General features: G+C 35.9%; 1 protein-coding gene across 3 annotated transcripts in view; it reads right to left on the bottom strand.

Annotated features, from left to right (window-relative positions):
- Nucleotides 1-21,623, bottom strand: part of INPP4B (inositol polyphosphate-4-phosphatase type II B) — a 403,509-nt gene that overhangs the window by 132,918 nt on the left and 248,968 nt on the right. For all 3 annotated transcript variants that reach the window (XM_047855552.1, XM_047855554.1, XM_047855553.1), the window contains one exon: nt 2,594-2,771. In XM_047855552.1, the coding sequence (XP_047711508.1) occupies nt 2,594-2,771 (178 nt within the window). The remainder of the gene's footprint in view (nt 1-2,593; nt 2,772-21,623) is intronic.

Below are 21,623 nucleotides of genomic sequence, written 5' to 3'. Positions count from 1 at the left end.
CTAACAGGAGAGATTCCATCTCATTACAAAACAACTGAATGCCTTCTACTATACTACGCATGGGCTTCCCTCAGCCCTACACAGCCTCCTTAGTCAATACAGAGAACTCTCCCATATTGGGCTTGGACCTTCCCTGATGCATATGAACATAGATAATTCCTATTGAATATACTATATGAATGAGCTCTAGAGACAACTGAATGACTTATTTTCTAAACATACCAGTTCAGATTCAATAAAAGAAACAAGGGGACTAATAATAGAGAAATGTTTTATGTTCTGACCCACAGTGTGCAAGACCCTGATCTTAAAAACAGAATGTTTTAGGGGTGCCTGGCTGGCTCAGTGGATAGAGCATGCAACTCTTGATCTTGGGGTTATAAGTTTGAGTCCCACATTGGGGGTTTAGATTACCTACAGATAAAATCTTAAAACAACAATAAAACCCCAAAATATTTTAAGCTAAATATTCTAATATTAAATATTGAGACTATTTATCTTTTATGCTAAGTTCGCGGATCATACTTTATTTTAAACTGTAAGCTATTAGCTGCCTCCATAGATTATGCAAAACTCTGTTAACTTAGATAATTCTTTGAAATTCCAGGCATAAATTCTTAAAGTAATGCATGGCTTGCAAACTTAAAAAAAGATCCCTCTGATTTCAAAGGTTGACAGACTTATGAGTAGGTGAAGCTTGTCTACTCAGTAGAAAAACATAGGGTAAAATTTGGGAGCAATGCTGAGTTAAAGGAGAAAATACATACCCTGTTCCATCCCTCTCCCCAATCACTGCAGCAAGGTGTGAATGATGTATGAAATGATAAATCCCTGGCCCAATGCACGGGAAGAATATAAATACTGCTCTGTAATCACTGCAGTGATGTGCCATTTGCTAAAATTTTCTGCTTAAGTGAGCCCAGAAAAACCTCCTATCATCTGCAAATCAAAAAAAGAAATCAACTCAAATGAAATTATATTATTTTACTATATACAACACTCCCCTCTTTTCCCTTTTTTTTCTAGTCCTAACATATTTATTGACTATTAGCCATACTTATCGACCATTAAGATACTTAAGTATTACTGAGAAGTATGCCTAATGAAAAATGTTTAAAAATTTTTAAAAAAGAAGTGTCAAAACACATATATAACCCATAGGATATCAGAAGGATTTTCCATTCCAGAGTCAACCAGACCTGGGTCTGAATCTTGGTTTTGTTTGCATCTAGCTGTGTGATTTCATATATCTTTTTAACTTCTCTGAGCCTTAATCATTTTCCTTTGTGAGGCAGAGTTAATATGTACTCACAATGTGAAAATTAAGTTTGAAGATTAAATGAAATAATATAAGTCATAAAGCACAATATTTGGCAAAGTAGAGTGTCGGTAAAATTTGGGTCAATTTTTTCTTTTCTTTTCATGATGGAAGTACCTGTTATGTCATAGAAAGAATGCTACATTTTGAACTGGAAGTCTTGGATTTTCATTTTTCACTTTATAATTTATGAGGTAATTTTGTTGACCTGTTTGAATAGATATTAGCTAGTTTTTAAGGAAAATAGGTATTAGTTTCATTCTATAAGAAAAATAAATGATAATGCATACATTAAGAAGTTTAATAAGCAGCAGGTATTCATATTATAAATTGACATATTTGAATAAAAAATATATACATATATAATACCCAAGTTTCCATCAATCTGTTCTTTAGGGACATGAAAAACTATACTTGTTTTATTCTAAAATGATACCATGAGAATTTTGTTTCTTCTCAGTTTCTTCAAGGGCATATTTATTGGAAGTATCTCATAATAAACTGCAAGATGTCCTCAGAATGTGAAGGTTAAGGATAAGTGTATTGGAATTGGACTCCAGGACACCCGGTTTTACATTTAAAATCAAGCTGCAATTTGTCTTTTTAATCTTGGTTCTCTCTGTACTTTTCACCTGTCCTAATTAGTTATGAAAGTTGATGTTGATGATTTACCTTATGCCAGACTACTTCTTCTTTTTGTATATACTGGGGGAAGTCACCTTTGAAAGAAAAATTCGGCTTAGGTCCCACTACATTACAAACAAGAGCTAATATTTTTGGAAATTTTTAAAACCTTCTCCCAGTAGATAGTGTTGTAGAAAGCAAACCAAAGCAGAGGAATTACCCCATGCCACTGATAAGAATCCACATCAAAGTGGTGCTTTCAAATGAGATGACATTCCTATTCAAATGTATAGCTTCATATGCATAAAAATTAGTTATCACCAGAGGAAAATAATTTTTAAAATCTAATTCAACTCACTTAATAAGACCATGAGCCAAAGAAAATGAAAGATGTCAAGAAAAAGAGAAAATATATATCAGCCAATAACAGGTTTCATTTCCTACATAAAAAAAAAAATTAATGCTTAGTAAGATTTGAAAAGAGAATGAGGCCAATTCATTTTGATCCTGTGGCAATACTTTGAAGCTTACTTTTTAACCTAGTCTATTTTACATTTCCAGATGCTGTGAAAGGCAATGTATGCAGAAAGCAACACCAATGGGGATTTGGGTATTTCATTTTCCCCACTGTAATAGTGATTTGGATCTTACTTTTTCTGAAAGCATCTTTAAAGAATTCTTCAGGCTGTCTGGAGAATGCTGGCTTGCAGAATTAAGCAGGAGGTCCGCATGGGTTGCTATCAGAGGTTGTAGTTGATTGATGTTGCTGAGAACTTCTTTTGCTTTGGCTGTGTTTTCAGGTGAATAGTAAATAAACTGGTATCCAGTACTGGAACAACAAAGATAAAGGCAAGTTACACGAAAAGTAGAAAGAATTTGCAGCTCTCAGTACCAGATGGCAAATGACAAACAGAACTCCAAATAGCATGACTTCCTTTTGAACAGATAAGAACTATTCTAAGAGAACTTTACGATGTCCTAAGAGTTTTTTTAGGTAAAATAACCAAGACAATTTTCAAGACCAAGATTTTTTTTTGTAGTTTTTTTTTTTGAAATTTTTAAATGTTTATTTATTTTTGAGAAAGAATGACATGGAATGTGAGTAGGATAGGGGAAGAGAGAGAGAGAGAGGGAGACACAGAATCCGAAGCAAGCTCAAGGCTTTTGAGCTGTCAGCACAGAGCCTGATGTGGGCTCAAACTCATGACCTGAGCTGAAGTTGGACCCTTACCGACTGAGCCATCCAGGTGACCCTAAGATTTTTAAGTGAAATAAATTCAGTTCTGCTCAACCTCCAGGAAGATTCTTTATAATTACATATGTCAGGTATTAATATTCAAAACAAATTATTGTTAATCACTAGAAAACTTGAAGTCACATTAGTATCCAAGTGAGAAGTATAAGCCTTTATATTCAGGCCAATCTGAATATAAATCCTGGCTCTGCTACCTTGTAGCTAGGTGATCTTAGGCAAGCCTCAGTTTCCTCTTCAGGAAATTAGGAATAAATATATAAAACTTCTAAGAGGTGGGTAAGACTGATCATAATTCATGTGAAATGCCTAAAATAGTGCCTGATACAGAGCAAGCATTCAATAACTACTACCTATATTCCCCCCACCCCTGTGATACGTAGGGCAGGGTTAGTAAACTTTAATAGCTGAGAAATGGGGAAAAAACAAATTAATGCCAAGTGGGCATATGGAGAATTTTATTGGATAGAAAAATATTTATAGCATAAAAATTTCATTATGCTATTTTGTCTCTACCCATTTTGTTCCTAGTAGTTTCTCATTTAACTTGTAAAAAACAAAATTTAAAACTGATTACCAACTGAGGAATATCTGACTTTTATAATCATCATCTAAGAATTAGTCAAGCATACTATGGGGGTAAGGATTCCACAAAAGGAAGGAATCTTTGGATTAGGAAAGACAAAGGAGGCATTCCAGCAGGGAAAGAAATAAACCCAACAAATACTAGCCAAACAAGAAAAAAAAAAAAAAAAAGAGGGAAGTTCACAGAACTTGTTTGCATCCTCCCGCAGTCAACTGTCAAAGCACTTTTCATACATCCTGCATTCTGTGTTGAGTATTTATTATTTTCTTTACATTTACAAGTTAAATTGTTAAAATTCTCAGAATTCCATTTCTTATTTAGAAATATGAGAATCTGTTAGAAAAACTAACATCTTGGGAGCACTCTCCCTTTCCATTCACGCTAATAATTTTTAGGGGAAAGTACCAGTTTCTTCAGGAAGACAACACTCCTTTTGTAAACATATAATGACTATTCCTATCATTGATTGATTGATTGATTGATCCCAATGATTAAAAGAAAAATCCTTGGTTGCTTAGACTATTCAGAAGCTAGGACAAGAATTTGATGAGGGGTACATGTTTGTGAAGGCTAAGAAACACATCGCTAGTGTGTGTCACAGAAGAATTGGCTCTTAATTTTATACTAACAGACTTTTAAATTTCAGAAGTGAGAGTTTAAAAATAAAACATGACTTAACTACTTATTGTACATATTTCAATGCAAATTAAAGCAAATGGTAAAGAACAATGGTGAGGAGGAGAAAGAAAACAGTTGTCCCTGCCAATTATCTAGAACTCTTTCCAACTCATCTGATCTCACGCAGGAATGTGTTAAGACCTCTAACAAAAATCACGAACTGGGATGTCTCCTTTACTCATCTGTACTCAGATGGGATACAAAGTTCAATCCAAAACAATCTGTAGGAAATCAAACAACTCTGTGTTATTTTTGCAAAGAAAATGATTATCTTAAGATATTAGTGTGTCACCGGGATGGGGATGATGTTTGATACCCAGCACCTCTAACAGTGGAGACAGACTTAACTACAGGCCTGACATGGAAAGCAATGTGTAGTAGCTGCTTGGTGGTCCCTTTACACAGATCTGCTCTTCTGTCATAATTTGCTTTCTGGTGTCATCTTCTGGGTACTGACAGGCCTCACACGGCTTACCTCTTGGAAAGCAGAGCTCTGGAGGCCATGTGTAGACTTCCATCTTCCTCTTCACATAACTGTCCTCCCTGAGTAGGTCATTCTTGCTTCTCCTAATTTACTCTCATGCATTCTTTTTGACTCCTGTCCCCAGTGTCTCCCTTCTTTACTCATATCATACTTCCCTGCCAGTTCACTTTTACTTTATTGCTGAATGTTATCTAATTTCATTATTGTTTTCTACATATTTCTTGCTTTGCAAATTATTTTAGACTCTCCTCTCCAGTTGAGTCTACTACATACCTTTTCCAGATTTATTTCTCACATGTTCTTTCCACTATTGCTAGTTCAGTGGTCCTTAAATTTGAGCAGGCATACAATTCACTTGCGGATGAGGAGAGGGTCTGGGCATTTGCTTAAAAAATGCAGATTTCCTGGCAACACTGAGATTCTGCCTCAGTGGGTTGTGGCATTTGTAAAAACCATCTCGGTGAAAATCCTGATGCAGAGACACAGCTGAGCACTTCTATTTTATTTTTTAAAAAGGTTTTATTTATTTAAGAGAGAGAGAGAGAGATAGAAAGAACAGGGGAGGGGCAGAGAGAGAGGCAGAGAGAGAGAATCCCAAGCAAGCTTAGCACTATTAGCCCAGAGTCCAACTCGGGACTTGAAATCACAAACTGTGAGATGATGCCCTGAGCAGAAACCAAGAGTCAGATGCTCAACCCACTGAGCCACCCAGGCGCCCCAGCTGAGCACTTTTAGAGACACTGCTGCCATTGGTTTGGCTGTGAATCCCCTCTACACCCTTGACCTTGCTACACAGTGACCTTAATAATAAAGGTTCTTTTTCTTATTCTTAGTTCCGAGTTCCTTATTCTTAATTTATTCTAATTTCCATGATACCCTTTCCAAGGCTATCTTTGTACTCCGTCTTTATATCTAGCACCAGTTGTTTTGGTCCTTTCTCATTACCAGTGCTGCCTCCCCTCACTTTTCCCCACCATTCCTTCATCTCTTCCTTCCCAGCATACTGGCTTTCCTCATCCTTTCCTCCCCCAATCTCCCCAGTGGTAGGACATTATCATAACTCCTTCCCCCTCCTCATAAGTCAGTCTCCACCGGAGCAAAGTTACATAGCAGCTGTTGATGCTCCCAATTAGGTCACCTAATGATGAGCATCTTACCTACTGAGACAGAAAGATTCATTTTCCACAATAAAAGCCAATGTTAATGTCCAGGGTGAAATACTATGGTATGGGAAAAAAAATATCGCCACCCACAAAATAATTTTAAGTATACATAAATTTCCTCTACCTATTCAGTGCCTTACTCTTTAAACATGTCATATATTTTAATAGTTATAGCTTTTTAAATGGGAAGTTATGAGTATAATTTAATTATCGAGATAAAAAGTATATAGCTAAACTCTATTTTATAGTGGTCTGAAATTGAAACTGAATCCAAACACTTGAATCAACTATCAATCAGACAAAACCAGAAGAAAGACAAAGTATGTGCTTGGACAAAAAATACTTTATGGGATGTAAGTGATATAGCAAATCATGGATAATGAAAATTGAAATTAATTTTGTAATATTTTTCTATTGATGAAACAGTGGACAAAAGTGCATTATCTGTATATAGACACACTTTAATATGTATCTATTTAATTATTATCAGTTTAATTAGAACACCTCCCCATAACTCACAGAGGCATGTACGTGTTGTTACCAGAGAAGTCATATTTGGGAGGTGTAAAGTAAAATAAAGCACTCAGTGAAATAACATTCATGTTCATACACTCTAATTGCTAACCAAAATTCAACCAAAACAGGATCATATCCTCTTACGTTTATTCCACCTCGGTCGCTTTTTTGCTGGTCCTCCTCATCTCCCCACCTTGCAGTGTCGGCACCTTCCGAAGCTCACTTCTTAGGGCACTTCCTTTTTTTAGTCCCCAGGCCCTTCCTAAGTAATTTCATTTAATCTTGTGGTTTAAATACTTTAGTTGTGAAGATTCCCAAGTTCACATCTCTAGCCTAGACCTTTTTCCCTGAACTCTAATTAAAAACAAAAGCTCTCCTCTTGACAGCTCCAATTTATCATGTCCCAAACCGAACTCCCTATCTGCTCCTCATTCTGAATAACCAGCTCTTTCTACACGCTTCCCCATCTTAGTTCATGGCAAGTCCTTTCGATGTGATGTATGTCTATTCTCTTCCTCTTTTACCTTTTTCTTTTTTTTTTCTTTCCTTTTTTTTTTCCCCAGAAAATTTCTGCTTTTCCTTCAAAACATATGCAGAATTCTTGGGGCGCCTGAATGGCTCAGTCGGTTAAGCGTCCGACTTTGGCTCAGGTCATGACCTCACGGTCTGTGAGTTCGAGCCCCGCGTTGGGCTCTGTGCTGACGGCTCAGAGTCCGGAGACTGCTTTGGATTCTGTGTCTCCCTCTCTCTCTGACCCTCCCCCATTCATGCTTTGTCTCTCTCTGTCTCAAAAATAAATTAACATTAAAAAAAAAAAGAATTCAATCACTTATTTCCACACTCATTGCAACATCCCTGGTGCAAGCCCCTATCATCTTCTACCTAAAAATTGGTTTTCCCATCTCTGCCCTTACTCTAAGACATTGACATTCTGGGCTTATGCCTAGGGTTGAAGGAGGCAGGGGACAGGTGAGGAGAGAGAAATAAAGCAAGTGCTTCTTTAGCTTCCTGCCCACACCCAGATCCTGGGACTTGCTCTGCCACTTATCTGTGCCTTTCCTCCTCCATGCCCCTGCAACCTCCACTCCTTAACCCATTTGTCCAACCAAGCCACTATTTTGGTAAATAGAGTCGTGGAAGAGTATAGGTTAGAGATGATGAACAGTCAAGGAGAAAAAAAGGGAAGGAAAAGATCAGGGAAGAGAGGCAGAGGCAGAAGAGGATCAGGATTGAGGAACATAGGGGAAAAATGCTATACAATAATGTGCCTCTGCTCCTGTGGCAGAACTAAATCTCCAGAGAAAAACCTGAGGACTATTTCCACTTATTTTTTTTTTCCCCAACTCAAGCACTACTTGTAAAAAAACGATCTTTGAATCCAGAGGCAGGGATAGACATTCTCTCAGTTCTAACTGAGAAGAAAACTATGTGGATAATAAATGAAAATTTACACCTTAGTGCACTTGAATATATATACCCTTTTGGCTTCACAGGGTTTAACAATGTGCTTCATGAAATTGTAGAAGGTAAACACATACCTCTCTGCTTTCCCCCATGCATCCTTTCCATTTTTTGATAGAATTATAACTTAGAGAAAAGAACTCTAAGGAAAATGGGATTTGATTTTGTTTGCTTCCTATGGACTTCACTTACATAATTAAATTAGTTACATGATCAAAGCTTAAATTAATGCTTATCTTTGAAACTACTCTTTTTAAAAAATATTAGTTACATGGAAATTTTAGGATCATTGTTTTGAACAGTAGACTTGATTCTGCCATTTATTACCTCTGTGACAGGTGATACTAATTAAGAGGAAAAAAAATCCTACAATTCATTTCAGTTCAACTTACCTTCGAATGAAATTTGCCTATGGTCTCTGATCACAGTGGCTCCTACTATCCCACTTTTCAGTTTACAAGTTCTTATCTGCAATTTCTTAACCATTAAGACCTTTCTTTTTTTTTAAATGTTTATATTTGAGAAATAGCATGCATGTGTGGGGGGTGGGAGGAGATGAGAGGCAGAGAGAGAAGGAGACAGAGGATCTAAAGCCTGCCCTGTGCTGACAGCAGCAAGCCCAACCAGGGGCTCGAACCCAGGAACCGACTGAGCCAGTCGGGTGCCCCTAAGACCTCTTTTCTACATACAACCTTTCCTTAGCCCTATTCTTACTCTAATAAAAATCTCCAGGGACTGTTATATGACCTTTAAATAAACACAGTCCAATGTGATTTTATTTCCTTCCATGGCTTATTTCCACTTATTCCTAAATATACTTGTCCTGATTCCTTTGCTAATTTCCAAGGGTCTGGTCACTTCTATTTGTGCCTAGTATGGCTTCCGGTATTTTCATGTTCACTCCTCTACGAAGGTGTAATGGAGTAATACCCAAATGAGGTCCCCCGATTCCCTTTCATCTCAAAAACTTTTCAACTCCATCCTGGACCTTATCCATTCACATGTCTTATACAGAGTAAGATAAGGTACACAAATAGAAACCATTCTCAAATACACTGCACAAGTAAATGTTCCCTTGACTGCAAATTAGCATGAGGGGCCTTTCGGGGGTGATGAAAATGTCCTAAACATTAGAATGTGATGATGATTGCATAGATTTACTAAAAATCATTGAACTGTACATTTAAAATAGGTCAGTCTCAGGGTATGCAAATTACACTACATAAACAGAGAGTTGAATGGTGGTTGCCAGGGCTAGAGGGAGAGGGAAATGGTGAGTTATTAGTCAAAGGGTACAAAGTTTTGGTTAGACAAGATGTCTAAGTTCTGGAGATATAATGTACAGCACCATGATTATAGTTAATAATACTGTATTGCATACTTGAAATTTGCTAAGAGGATAGATCTTAAGTGTTCTCACCACACATACACATAAAAGAAGACAAAGACAAAGATGCAGAAGAAGATGAAGATGAAGAAGAAGAAAAGAAAATAACTATGTGAGATGATGTGTAGATTAATTAACTTCATTGTGGTGATAATTTCACTATGTATATATATATCAAAACATCAAGTATTGTACTATATATATATTTATATATATAAATGTATATAGTACTATATATATAATATATATAGTATAGTACAATATATATATATTGTGCAGTACAATATATACCATACATAATATATACGTATATGTATATATGTACATATACAATATACATATATACACAATATATACAATATAGTATATACAATATTATATACAATATACATATATATGTACATATATGTATATATGTATGTACAATATACAATATACGTCTATATTGTATATACAATATATGATGTACTATTGTATATATTGTATATATATTGCATAATACAATATATATACAGGACATTATATATATATAAATGTATACATGTGTGCACATATATATATGTATATATACACACACATAGTTTTTATTTGTCAACTATACCTTAATAAAGCTGGGCATAAGTAAGCAAATATTTCCATAATATGATATTTTAGTGTTAGTGATTATAATTCTGGGATAAGAATACAAGAAAGCAGAAAGTATATTTAAAAGCCATTTCATTTTTTTCCCTGTTAAACCTAAAAAGATTTTTGTAGATGTTTCCAATAAACCAAAAAATTTTATACTGTGAAATTTACACTAATAATACAAATCTCTTTCATTTTAATAGTTAATAGTCATTGAGTCCACACTACAGGATTAGCATTATGCTAAATATGTAGAGATTATTTTATTTAATCTCGACAACTCTTTGAGGAACAAATTTTATTTCATCATACAGATATGGAAGTTGAAGCTTGGGTAGGTTAAGTAACTTATCCTGGATCACACAACTAGTATGAATGGTAAAACCAAGGTTTCATCCCCAGGTTTATTATCACACAGTTTGAACTCTTAATTATGTTTTACTACCTCATGAACATGATTCAGGCTACTTTAAATTTGGAAAAATTATAATATAATAACTAACACAGGAAACATCTTTTCTTTGGTAACACAATGGTAGGTACAGCCTATAAATATTAAAATAAAATATAATTAAAGACATTCTCATCTTCTAATTAAAACAAAGCTCATTAGAGAAGATACATGATTCTATTTTATAAGACAAGTTAGACTAAAAAACGAATTTGAAAGTTATCTCGCAATAAATTGCTTTCAACAAATATTTAATGACTGCTACTGTGTGTATGCATTGAGGAAGGCAAAAGGCCAGAGGTAGCCAGCACGATAACTGGTGGATGAGCATGATGATACCAGTCCTCTAAATGCCACAAGCCAGGGGTGGTAGCTGAGAAGAAGAAACAGGGAATAAATAACTGCTTTACCTCAGTCTTCTTTCCACAAGACCTTGTAAGCTTAAATATCCTTTGGATAGCTATAGCTTCAGAGCTTGTTTACTAACTACTCAGTCCTATTGCTCTTAAACATTCTTGAGAGGTCAGACATTCATTTACAAGCAATGTCACATGGTATTGGGACAAAGGATGTCACATGGCATCTAACTTTCCATCTATTTTGTAGTTGGAGATTTTTTTCATGTCACCTAGTTTTCCACATTTTCTGGAAGGAGAAGTGGAAAAAGGTTTTACAGAGACATTTCACTCATTCTACAACTAAATAAAAGAGAGGAGAGATAGAAAATAAAACTTCCTAAAAGAATTAGAGCTTTGTCTGCATCTATCAGCACCCTTCTCAGTAAACTTACTATCCTTTCTAAAGCATGTACCTGTACGTTTAGATTGATGTCCTCTGTGTATTTACAATTTCATGTTTTCTTTCAGGTATGTTTTTATATACATCTCTGCATACCTCATAATCCACACAGTAACTGAAATGCTACATAGTCACATCACTCTAGTGATGCGAAGAGTTTGCTTATTCATTCATTCGTTTCTTATATTTTACGATTATGAATAGAATCTATGATCGCCTTTGAAAATTTTACTTTTTTTCTTTCATTTTTTTTTGATTGTAGGTATATTCTTAAATAAGTGCTTCCTGAGGTATATTTGGGAGGGCTATGTATAGAGAACCAATAAAGCTAAAATCTTAGAAATATGTTTTACTGACTACTTTACAGAGTAATTTTAGGCAGATTCAAACAGTAATCAATCTAAGGGTTAACCACCACACCAAGTCATGTATTTTTTGTAATTGTACAGGTAAAGTGATTTCCTTTTAAAAGTGTGTTCTCATTGAAGTCCATAAGGAGTTGAATGCACCAACTTTTTTTTTTTTCTTAAATTTCTATCTGATGGGCAGCAAAATCAATTCTAGAAAGGTCATTTATAACTTACATTATTAGCTAGAACTAACACTGTTCATTATTAAGAGCATTTCTTTTGTATCAAATATCTACTGATTGCATGATAGTGAATAAGCATGGAAGAAGAACCCAAAAGTGGGGACAGAAGTCCAATTTTCTAGCTCTGGTTCTGTCATTATTTGCATGGGTAATTTACTCTTTGGACTCCCATATTCTCATCAATAAAGTAAAGAGGAGAATTTGTGATCTCTGAGATTCCCTGTTGGTTCTAACATTTAAAAGATTCTTTAATCGGAAAAAAGGCACAGACTCAACAAAATGATTTTCTTGTTTCCCAAAACTTCTTTTCATATTGAATATATACAACTGACTTTATTAACTAAGCAATGGAAACAAATGGTTTATTTCCTCTATTTTTCCCAGAAACTTTTGCATTTACCCAATTATATAAACCAGAGTACTAAGAATCCCTCAACCCTGCCTAGTCTCCCTCAAGTACTAATCCAGTTGGATTTAAATTCTTTACAAGTTTTCTTATCACCATGGTCACCCATTCCTTCTCCTCATTAGTATTATAATGGAGTAATTATTTACCCTTCATTTTTTTCACACTTGGTTCAAAATACAAACCTGATCCTGTTAATCTTTAGACAAAAACCTGCCAGTGAGTCCCACAGCCTACAGTATGAACTGCCAGGACTTGATATTTGGCTCCTTCAGATTTGGCTCCTTTTCTGCCCACCCTTATATCATTTCTCTCTCTCTCTCTCTGTCTCTCATCCTCCCATGTCCCTCCTTCCCCTCTCTCTTGACTTCTCCCCTCCTCTCCCTCCTTCCCTCCCCTTTTCCTTCCCTCTCCTTCTCTCCCAGATTCCCCATGCTCTTGGAATTTTTGAGTCAAGGACAATGGATGACATCACCATACCCACTTGTGCCGTACAGAATCTTGGGAGTCTTTCTTGATATCTCTGGATTTTTACCTCCCACTCCACACAAACGCACAAAATCCAAACAATTGCTAAGCCCTCCCAAATATTTTGGTAACCAATCTCCTCTTCTGTATCTGTGCTGACATCACCCCAGGCCAAGCCATCTTTCTCCTCTACAAGATCATTGCAATAACTATGTATTCATACAAACCTCATGATGGGGGAGGACACTGGCATTGTTCAAAGTCCCATCTAATAAAGATTTTGCAAAAACAGTATTTTTCTCATGTTACACAAGCCAGTTTTGTGATTTTTCCATGACATAGATCCCATACATACTTTTTCCTTTTTTTTTTCTAAGTTAGTACTTTCACTATAATTTTGCAAAGAATGAGATATTCTATAGTTAGCTTATAAAACTCTGGAAAATATAGTGCTTTTTATTTTCTTGGAATTTACTTGTAGATGATTTTGTTTTCTGCTGTTTTCTGCCTTTGAGACAATGGATATTAAATATCTAAACTAATAGAGAGCTTTATTTTATTATTTTTGAGAGGACAGTATGAGCAGGGGAGAGGGGCAGAGTTGGAGAGGGATGGAAGGAGGAAGGGAGGGAGGGAGAAAGAGAAAGAGAGAGAGACAGAGAGAGAGACAGAGAAAGAGAGAGAGAGAATGTTAAGCAGACTCCATGCTTAAGGTGAACCCAATGCAGGGCTCAATCTCACTACCCTAGGATCATGACCTGAGCCAGAATCAAGAATCGGTAGGTCAAACGACTGAGCCACCAGGCACCCCTAATAGAGAGCTTTAAAAATATGCTGAAAATTATTCAGTGTTTAACCTGAGTACAAAAGTTCTTCTTTGGATGAAATGCATACCAGTTGAAATGACCTAATAGTGCCATGATTTAATTTTTTTCAGTTTACGATGAAGGAGAAATGCAACTCCTGATTTACAGAAAATAAGTCCTTAAACCATATTATTTTTTCATATTTAGTTTTTAAAGAAAAGCTTCTCTCTGTAATTTTCTTATTAGAGTTCACATTTTGTCTTCTAAGTCCCAATCTTTCTGTTGATTAACTTTTTCTTCCCAAATAAAACCAGAAGTCTTATTTTAGTAACTGTGAATTAAAACATTTAATTATAAAGTCAAATTATCTTCCTGAGAAATTGTGATGATATATTTTAAAAGTCTTTCCTTAAAATCTCAAGATTTTAACCACTCTTTCTAGCAATGTAATGATTTCAAAAGAAATCAGCCACATCAATAGTTCAAACAAAGAAAAAGGAGGGTGAGAAGTTCAGTGACTTTCTGAAAACCTCAAATTAAGATTGATGATGTATTTTATCATTTTAGACACTTTTCTCTTCACCAAATTTATTACCACTATAAATTCTAGGTCATTTAACAAACTTATTTTCATTTACAATTAAAGTCATTTCTTTAAAGGAAAGATTCAATTTTTAAGAATTCTGAACTGTCACACTACATACAGTGCTTCCTGCCTACACTTCAGATCACACTTGGCTTCACAAGCTTTTGGGTAGGTGACTGGAAAAATGTCACCAACTAAAATGTTAAAGTCACTATTGCATTACAAATGTTGAATCAGATTTTAGGTTGGGCTATTTTTTACAAAATTTATCACCTATGTCCTTTCAGAACACATAAAAGTATATTTTGCCTTCCTAGTGAGGTGCAAACAAATGCAAACATTCTAAAATCTGAAAAATGGCTTTTTTTTTAAAGAGAGAGAGATAGAGAACATGAGCAGTAGAGGGAGAGAGAGAATCCCAAGCAGGTTTCCATGTCCAGTGTGGAGTCCAAAGTTGGGCTGGATTTCTTGAACTGTGAGATCATGACCCAAGCCAAAATCAAGAGTTGGATGCTTAACTAACTGAGCCACCCAGGCAGCCCTGAAAAATGGCTGTTTTTAAAGCTTATGACATATTTTCTATAAATATCTGTTTTGTATTTCTATTTCTGTTTTCTGACTCTATTTCTGTTTCCTGGTTCCACAAATATTCCCTATATTTCTGTTACCTGATGCAGCCACACTGATGTCTTCAGGCAGAGGAGAGATACTCCTATAACAGGCAATCAATCCTTCAACAACAAAAGTTAGTTCCTGAGGATACTGTCTGTGGTAAACTGGACACACTCAGTCCATGTCCTCATGGCACACACAGTCCAGAGGAGAAGGTAGACAATTAGGGATGATTGTACATGGGAGGCTTCAAGTAGAAGTGGTCTAGCCAAGGGGTCAAAGAAAGCTTGCAGGGGGCACTGAAAGTGAGCTAGTTCAGTCTGGCTCATATAAGGGGTGTGATAGACAAAAATTTAGAAGAAAGTGGGGCCAGATAACACATTGAATATATCAGGCACCTTGAACTTTACACTTTAGGCAAGAAGCAGCTAAGAAATATCCAACATTATGAAACCACAAGATTGTATTTGTCTTTTAGAAATATTACTCCAACCAAGGTGAGAAAAATGGATTGGATGAGAGCCAACCTGGAGAGAGAATGATTAAGAGATTTGGTGGTAGAATATTTAAAACATGGTGATTCCATGGGTTAGAGTTACCATAACCCATAATTTATTATTGAAATAAATGCTTTCCTGAAAAATAAGAAGGTAGAACTGATAGTACTGATTTTATTTTACTTTATTTTATTAGTTTTTGGAAGTGGAAGCAAAGGAAGAAAAATAGTCAAGGATTTCCGCTTTCTAGGTTGAACATCTAGGTGAATGGTGCTGACTTTTATTTAGAAACGATATTCTCAAGAGAAGTTTGAGGGAAAGGGATTGAGGGGTGATTGAATATGTTGACATTGAAGTATTTGGATGATACCATTAATGCAGAACTGTCTTCTAGATGGTTCTAAATGTATGCCTGGACTCATGCGCCAAACCTGGGCTTAACACAGACATGGTGTCCGAAGCCCAGTGCTTGAGAATATGTGGGCAATTAGGCATTTTATGCACATTGACACAACTTTTTTCGGAAAACAACATGGCAGCATCTCTAAAATTTAACCACCTCAACTAAGAACTTTTAGGAGTTTATCAAAAAGAAATACAAATTTTCAGGGATATAAAATAAGGGTGTATCTTGTAGATGCAGGTGGTTATAGCAAAAAGTGGAAATAATCTAAATGACCATCAATATTGAATTGGTTAGATAATAATGCTGCATTCAATAAATAAAATCCTACATAGCTTTTAGAAAAAAATGAGATCTACCTGAACTGAAATGAAGCATTGTGAAAACATTTTTCTGAGTGAAAATATACCTGTTTATATATTTTTCATAAAAAATAGCTAATATCTATTAGGTCCTCATTATGTGCCAGGTACTGTTAGAAAATGTTTGGTGTATATGAAGTCATCAAATCTTGAGAACAACCCTATGAGCCAAGCAACATTTCCACACCACAACTGAGGAAACTTAGTTATATTGAGGTGAGGCAATTTGACCAATGTTACAAAGCTACTAAGTGCCCAAACCATGATTTAATCTATAAAGGGACTGGAGTCTATGAATTGTCTGAAAGTTTCTGCCTTAACCCAGAATGGGGGTCAGAAAAATAAAACTTAGTTATGGAAAAGTCAAGAACATTACATTCCCATGAACCTGAGCTTGTGGACTAAGTCATAGCCACTGATAATTCAACTGGTTGGATGCCTAGAAGAAATTACACAGGGAAACACATTTACTGTTCCAATCGGTTTATTCTAGGGAGAGATAAGGAAAAGGTAGGCTTTTCACTTTATATGCTTCTTTATTCTCTGAATTTGTGTGCTACAAGCAAATTTTATTTTTCTATAGTTAAAAAGAGAATGAAGAAGGGAAACGCTGCATTACAAATTCATTTAGGATCGTATGCAAGTTAAAAAACCCTTTTATTTCCTCGTGTCACATGTAGTTTAATGCCTTGCAAGCCTAATCATTTAGTTTGTTCAGTATGTTCAAGTCTCAACATGACTATTTATTTAAACACATTTTATTTTCTTGTTATTCCAAGCTACAAATGTGTGAGAGATAAAACCCACTTACTCTTTAAGATTTGATGTTGTTGTACAAGGAGCTGGCTACATGTGGGGAAATGCACATGGAGAAGAAAAACCTGGTACATAGTTTTGGCAGACCTAGCTTTCTATTTGCTCAAATATGAACTGAGCAGAGAGCTAAGAGTGGCTGAGGAAGACTAAATCATAGGTGGAAGAAAATATACCCTCAAGGAATCAAATTATAATCTGCACAAAGAATGAAATTGTTATCTTCTTGAAAATAACATATTGCCGGTTGCTGGTTCAAAAGAAAAAAAATAATGGTAGGGCTTTTATTAACACCTACTCTTTATTTCCACAGGGCCTGTGTGATTTAAAGTGGTGTGTGTGTGTGTGTGTGTGTGTGTGTGTGTGTGTGTGTGTGTGTGAGATATAAAGTATTTTTTCCAAAAGGAAAGAAAATGCATTTGGAAGTGAACAGAACATGAATTTTAGCTATAACCTATGATAGTGATATTTTATTTTATTTTATTTTAGTTTAGTTTAGCTTAGTTTAGTTTAGTTTATTTATTTGGAGAAGGAGAGAGAAACTGGGGGAGGGGCAGAGAGAGAGGGAGAGAGAATCCCAACCAGGCTCTGCATTGTTGGTGCAAAGCCCAATGGGGAGTCCAAACCCACAAACCATGAGATCATGACCTGGGCCAAAATCAAGTCAGACACTCAATGACACCACCAAGGTGCTCCTATAAGACTGATATTTTAAATAGACTAGCTTTGCTGGATTGGGCACGACTTCCAAAGAACCACAAACACATAGATTTTTTTTTTTTTCACTGTAGAACATTCATTTAATGTCCAGAGAAGAATTAGCCATCTTAAGCTGTTTTGAATTTTTAAGTTCATAATAGAAAAAAAAATAAAGCTGTAAATTACATGTGGGAAAACAAACTAGAAGAGACCATACCAGTATGCCACCAGTAACTGTCTTGTTGAGGAGGGAGATTATAAGTAATTTTACTCTTTCTTTTGACTTTTCTATACTTTCCAAAAAAAAATACACTCAAAAAGCAAATAATCCAATTAAAAAATAGGCAGAGTATACAAACAGACATTTCTCCAAAGAAGATATATAGATGGCCAACAGACACATGAGAAGACCCTCAATATCAGTCATCATCAGGGAAATGCAAATCAAAACCACAACGAGCTATCACCTCACACCCGTAAGAATGGCTAAAATTGAAACACAAGAAACAGTAAGTGTAGGTGAGGATGTGGAGAAAAAGGAATCCTCTTGCATTGTTGGTGGGAATCCAAACTGGTGCAGCCATTGTGTAAAACAATATGGAAGTTCCTCAGAAAGTTAAAAATAGAACTATCCTATGAACCAGTAATTGCACTACTCAGTATTTATCCAAATAATACAAAAATACTAATTCAAAAATACTAATTCAATACTAATAGAAATTCATGCATGCACCCCTATGTTTATAGCAGCATTATTTTTAGTAGCCAAATTATAGAAGCAGCCCAAGTGTCCATCTAGAGATGAATGGATAAGGAAGATGTGATATATTCATACAATGGGCTATTATTCAGCCATAAAGAAGAATGAAATCTTGCTTTTCCAATGACACGGTTGATGCTAGAGTATAATGCTAAGTGAAATAAGTCAGAAGGAGAAGGGCAAATTCCTATGGTTTCATTTGTACGTGGAATTTAAGGAACAAAACAGATGAGCAAAGGAAAAGAGAGAGACAGAGAGAGAGAGACAGAGAGAGAGGGAAACCAAGAAACAGATTCTTAACTATAGAGACCAAACTGATGGTTACAGAAGGGGACGTGGTTAGGGGGATGGGTGAAATAGGTGACAGGCATTAAGGAGTGCACTTGCCATGATGAGCACCAAGGAAATGTATGAAAGTGTTGATTCAGTATATTGTACACTTGAAACTAATATTACACTGTATGTTAAATATTATCAGTAGAAAATATTTTTAAAAATCTCTATTATTGAGGGGCACCTGGGTGGCTCAGTCGGTTAAGCATCCGACTTCAGCTCAGGTCATAATTCCACATCTCGTGAGTTCAAACTTTGCATCGGGCTCCCTGCTGTCAACACAGAGCCCACTTTGGATTCTTTGTTTCCTCTCTCTCTGTCCATCCCCCACTAGTGTTCTCTCTGTCTCTCTCTCTCTTTCTGTCTCTGTCTCTTTCTCTCTCAAATAGAAATAAATATTTAAAAAATACATATACACTATCAAAAGATCCAAAATGCTACTGAAAAGACATATGGCATGATCTCTTGGTGCTTACAAAATACTAAACAGATCACACAGTTGTGATCTCAGACTAAACTGCTCTGCTAGTGAGTGACAAGACAAATTTCTAGAAGAAATCCAGAGATCAAACTAGAGACAGAGAAAGAGCTTCAGTAGGAAAAAAATAACTAGAGACAGAGAATCAGCTTCGGTAGGAAAAATATAATAATTGGCTCCCTAAATCAAATCACATATGCAGTCTTATTACTTTCATTGAATATATTTGAATCACTCATTCTTTCATAAAAAAAAAAAAAAGAATCTCAGTCTTCGTAACTGCTTCCTAGTCTGCTCATAGTTAGTGGAGAGAATACAAAAAGGGATGAGTTGGAAAACTCAGACAGATTTGCTTAGACATCTCAGCTCTACATTACTAACTAAAAATGTTGCTTTATGTTTTATCTCCACAAATTAAGTAGCGTAAGAAGAATATGTATCAAAGGTAGTGGTATGAAATTCTGTATCCAGTTCTCCCATTTCTGGTTTATTGAATGCCTGCTATACTGGAGGCTCCACAGAGCTTCCTTTCCTACTGCAATATTTTTCTTTTTACCCAAGCAGTCTCCTATCTATAATAGAGAATGAGGAAATACCTATTTGTATTTCTCCTTGTAACAGGAAAGTCTTTCTCAGAGTTTTTGCCATATGATTACATAGCCATTGATCTCTTAAAGGTAAGACTGATTTGTGTAACTCTTTGCATTAATATTCTGCTTTCCTTCAGAACATTTCCCCAAATTCTAGTACAGGCTCAGCTTGTTGTAGGCTCAAGGAGAATCTACAATATTCCTGTCAGTAAAATTTTAGTTCATTTTCTTTATGACTTTTCCCAGTGATTTTTTTTCCTCTCTTCTGTTTGAAATTGTGGGGTAGTAACTACTGATTTTGGGCACCTGGAATGACAGACTGGGGGGAGGGGTGGAAAGACCAAAGCACTTCCTCCTCCAGGCAGGCATGTGACATTAAGTCATTTGCAGGGAGTTGGTTCTGAATGCTCCAAATGAATAGGCAGATCACAGGGAATTAATATTCTCAAACAAGAGTTGACACTGCCCTTCACTGGTACTTTTTCTTCTTTATAACGGCTCTTGGTTTTCATGAGTTACTTTAAGGAAAAAGTTATTTTTCTTTACTTTAAGGAAAATAAGTTATTTTAAGGAAAGGTTTATGCTTTTAGGTCATGATCCTACTCAAAGCTCTGGCTGGGTCTGAAATTCCTGCTGAAATCAGAAATGATCAAAGCAGGCAATATGCGTGGTTGTGGCAATTCCCCCCTTTCTTTTAAACATTAACAAAAGGAAAAAATGATCATATTTTGAGGGAGGAATCCACAAGTTTTAAGTAGCTTCCAGATACATCACTGATTCCAGGGACATGTAGATGTTTGATGTAACTATTAAAGACAATGCCTTACACATCCTAATTCTGGTCTTTAAAAAAATACATGTGCAATTAGGCTTTTGGCTCATATAAATCTCATGTTTACAGCATGAAAACCCTTATAATATGCTCAATTTTACTTGTTTGCATGTTACTTCAGCCCAAGTTGTCTCAAATCAAAATTCTTATAGCTCCCATCTTTGCTTCTGTTTTGTAACTGTTTAGTGAGCTCAGGATTCTTTAAACACAAAGCTCTAGTATGCAAGTTGTAATATTTTTCTTATTTCAACAAATACTACTTTGCATAGGTTTTCTTTCCTCCTGCTACATATCAATTGAGGTTCTATACATTTTTCAAGGTCATTTCATCTGTGTCACTATTCTTGTTTCTATTCTCCACACCCTTCCTCAGCCTCAGTGGTGCTCAACTCTAGCTACACATTTGTCTTACCTGGGAAGCTTTTAAAACATACCAATAACTGGGCTACATTCCCAGGACTTGCACTTAATTGGTATGGGGTGCTATCTTGCCATAGATAAAATCTTTTAATTTTTTAAAAAAATGCTTTTTTTTTTAATTTTTGAGGCAGAGACAGAGACAGAGAGACAGAGCGTGAGCAGGAGAGGGGCAGAGAGAGAGGGAGACACAGAATCTGAATCAGGGCCCAGGCTCTGAGTTGTCAGCACAGAGCCTATGTGGGGCTGGACCTCATGAACTAGGAGATCATGACCTGAGCCAAAGTCGGACACTTAACCAACTGAGCCACCCAGGGACTCCTAGATAAAATCTTTTATTTACTTTTAATTTTTTTTATGTTTATCTATTTTTGAGACACAGAGAGACATAGTACAGGTGGGAGAGGGGCAGAGAGAGAGGGAGACAGAATCTGAAGCAGGCTCCAGGCTCTGAGCTGTCAGTACAGAGTCCAACACGGGGCTTGAACTCAAGAACCGTGAGATAACAAACTGAGCTGAATTTAGACACTTAACCGACTGAGCCACCCAGGCACCCCTAGATAAAATCTTTTAAGGCTCCAAAGAGAATTGTAATATGCAACAAGGTTGATAACCCCTGCTCCA

Source organism: Prionailurus viverrinus, chromosome B1 (assembly GCF_022837055.1).
Source record: "Prionailurus viverrinus isolate Anna chromosome B1, UM_Priviv_1.0, whole genome shotgun sequence".
NCBI classification, from domain to species: domain Eukaryota; kingdom Metazoa; phylum Chordata; class Mammalia; order Carnivora; family Felidae; genus Prionailurus; species Prionailurus viverrinus.
Note: the sequence above shows the minus strand (reverse complement) of the source record. Positions and strands in the feature narration are given on the sequence as shown.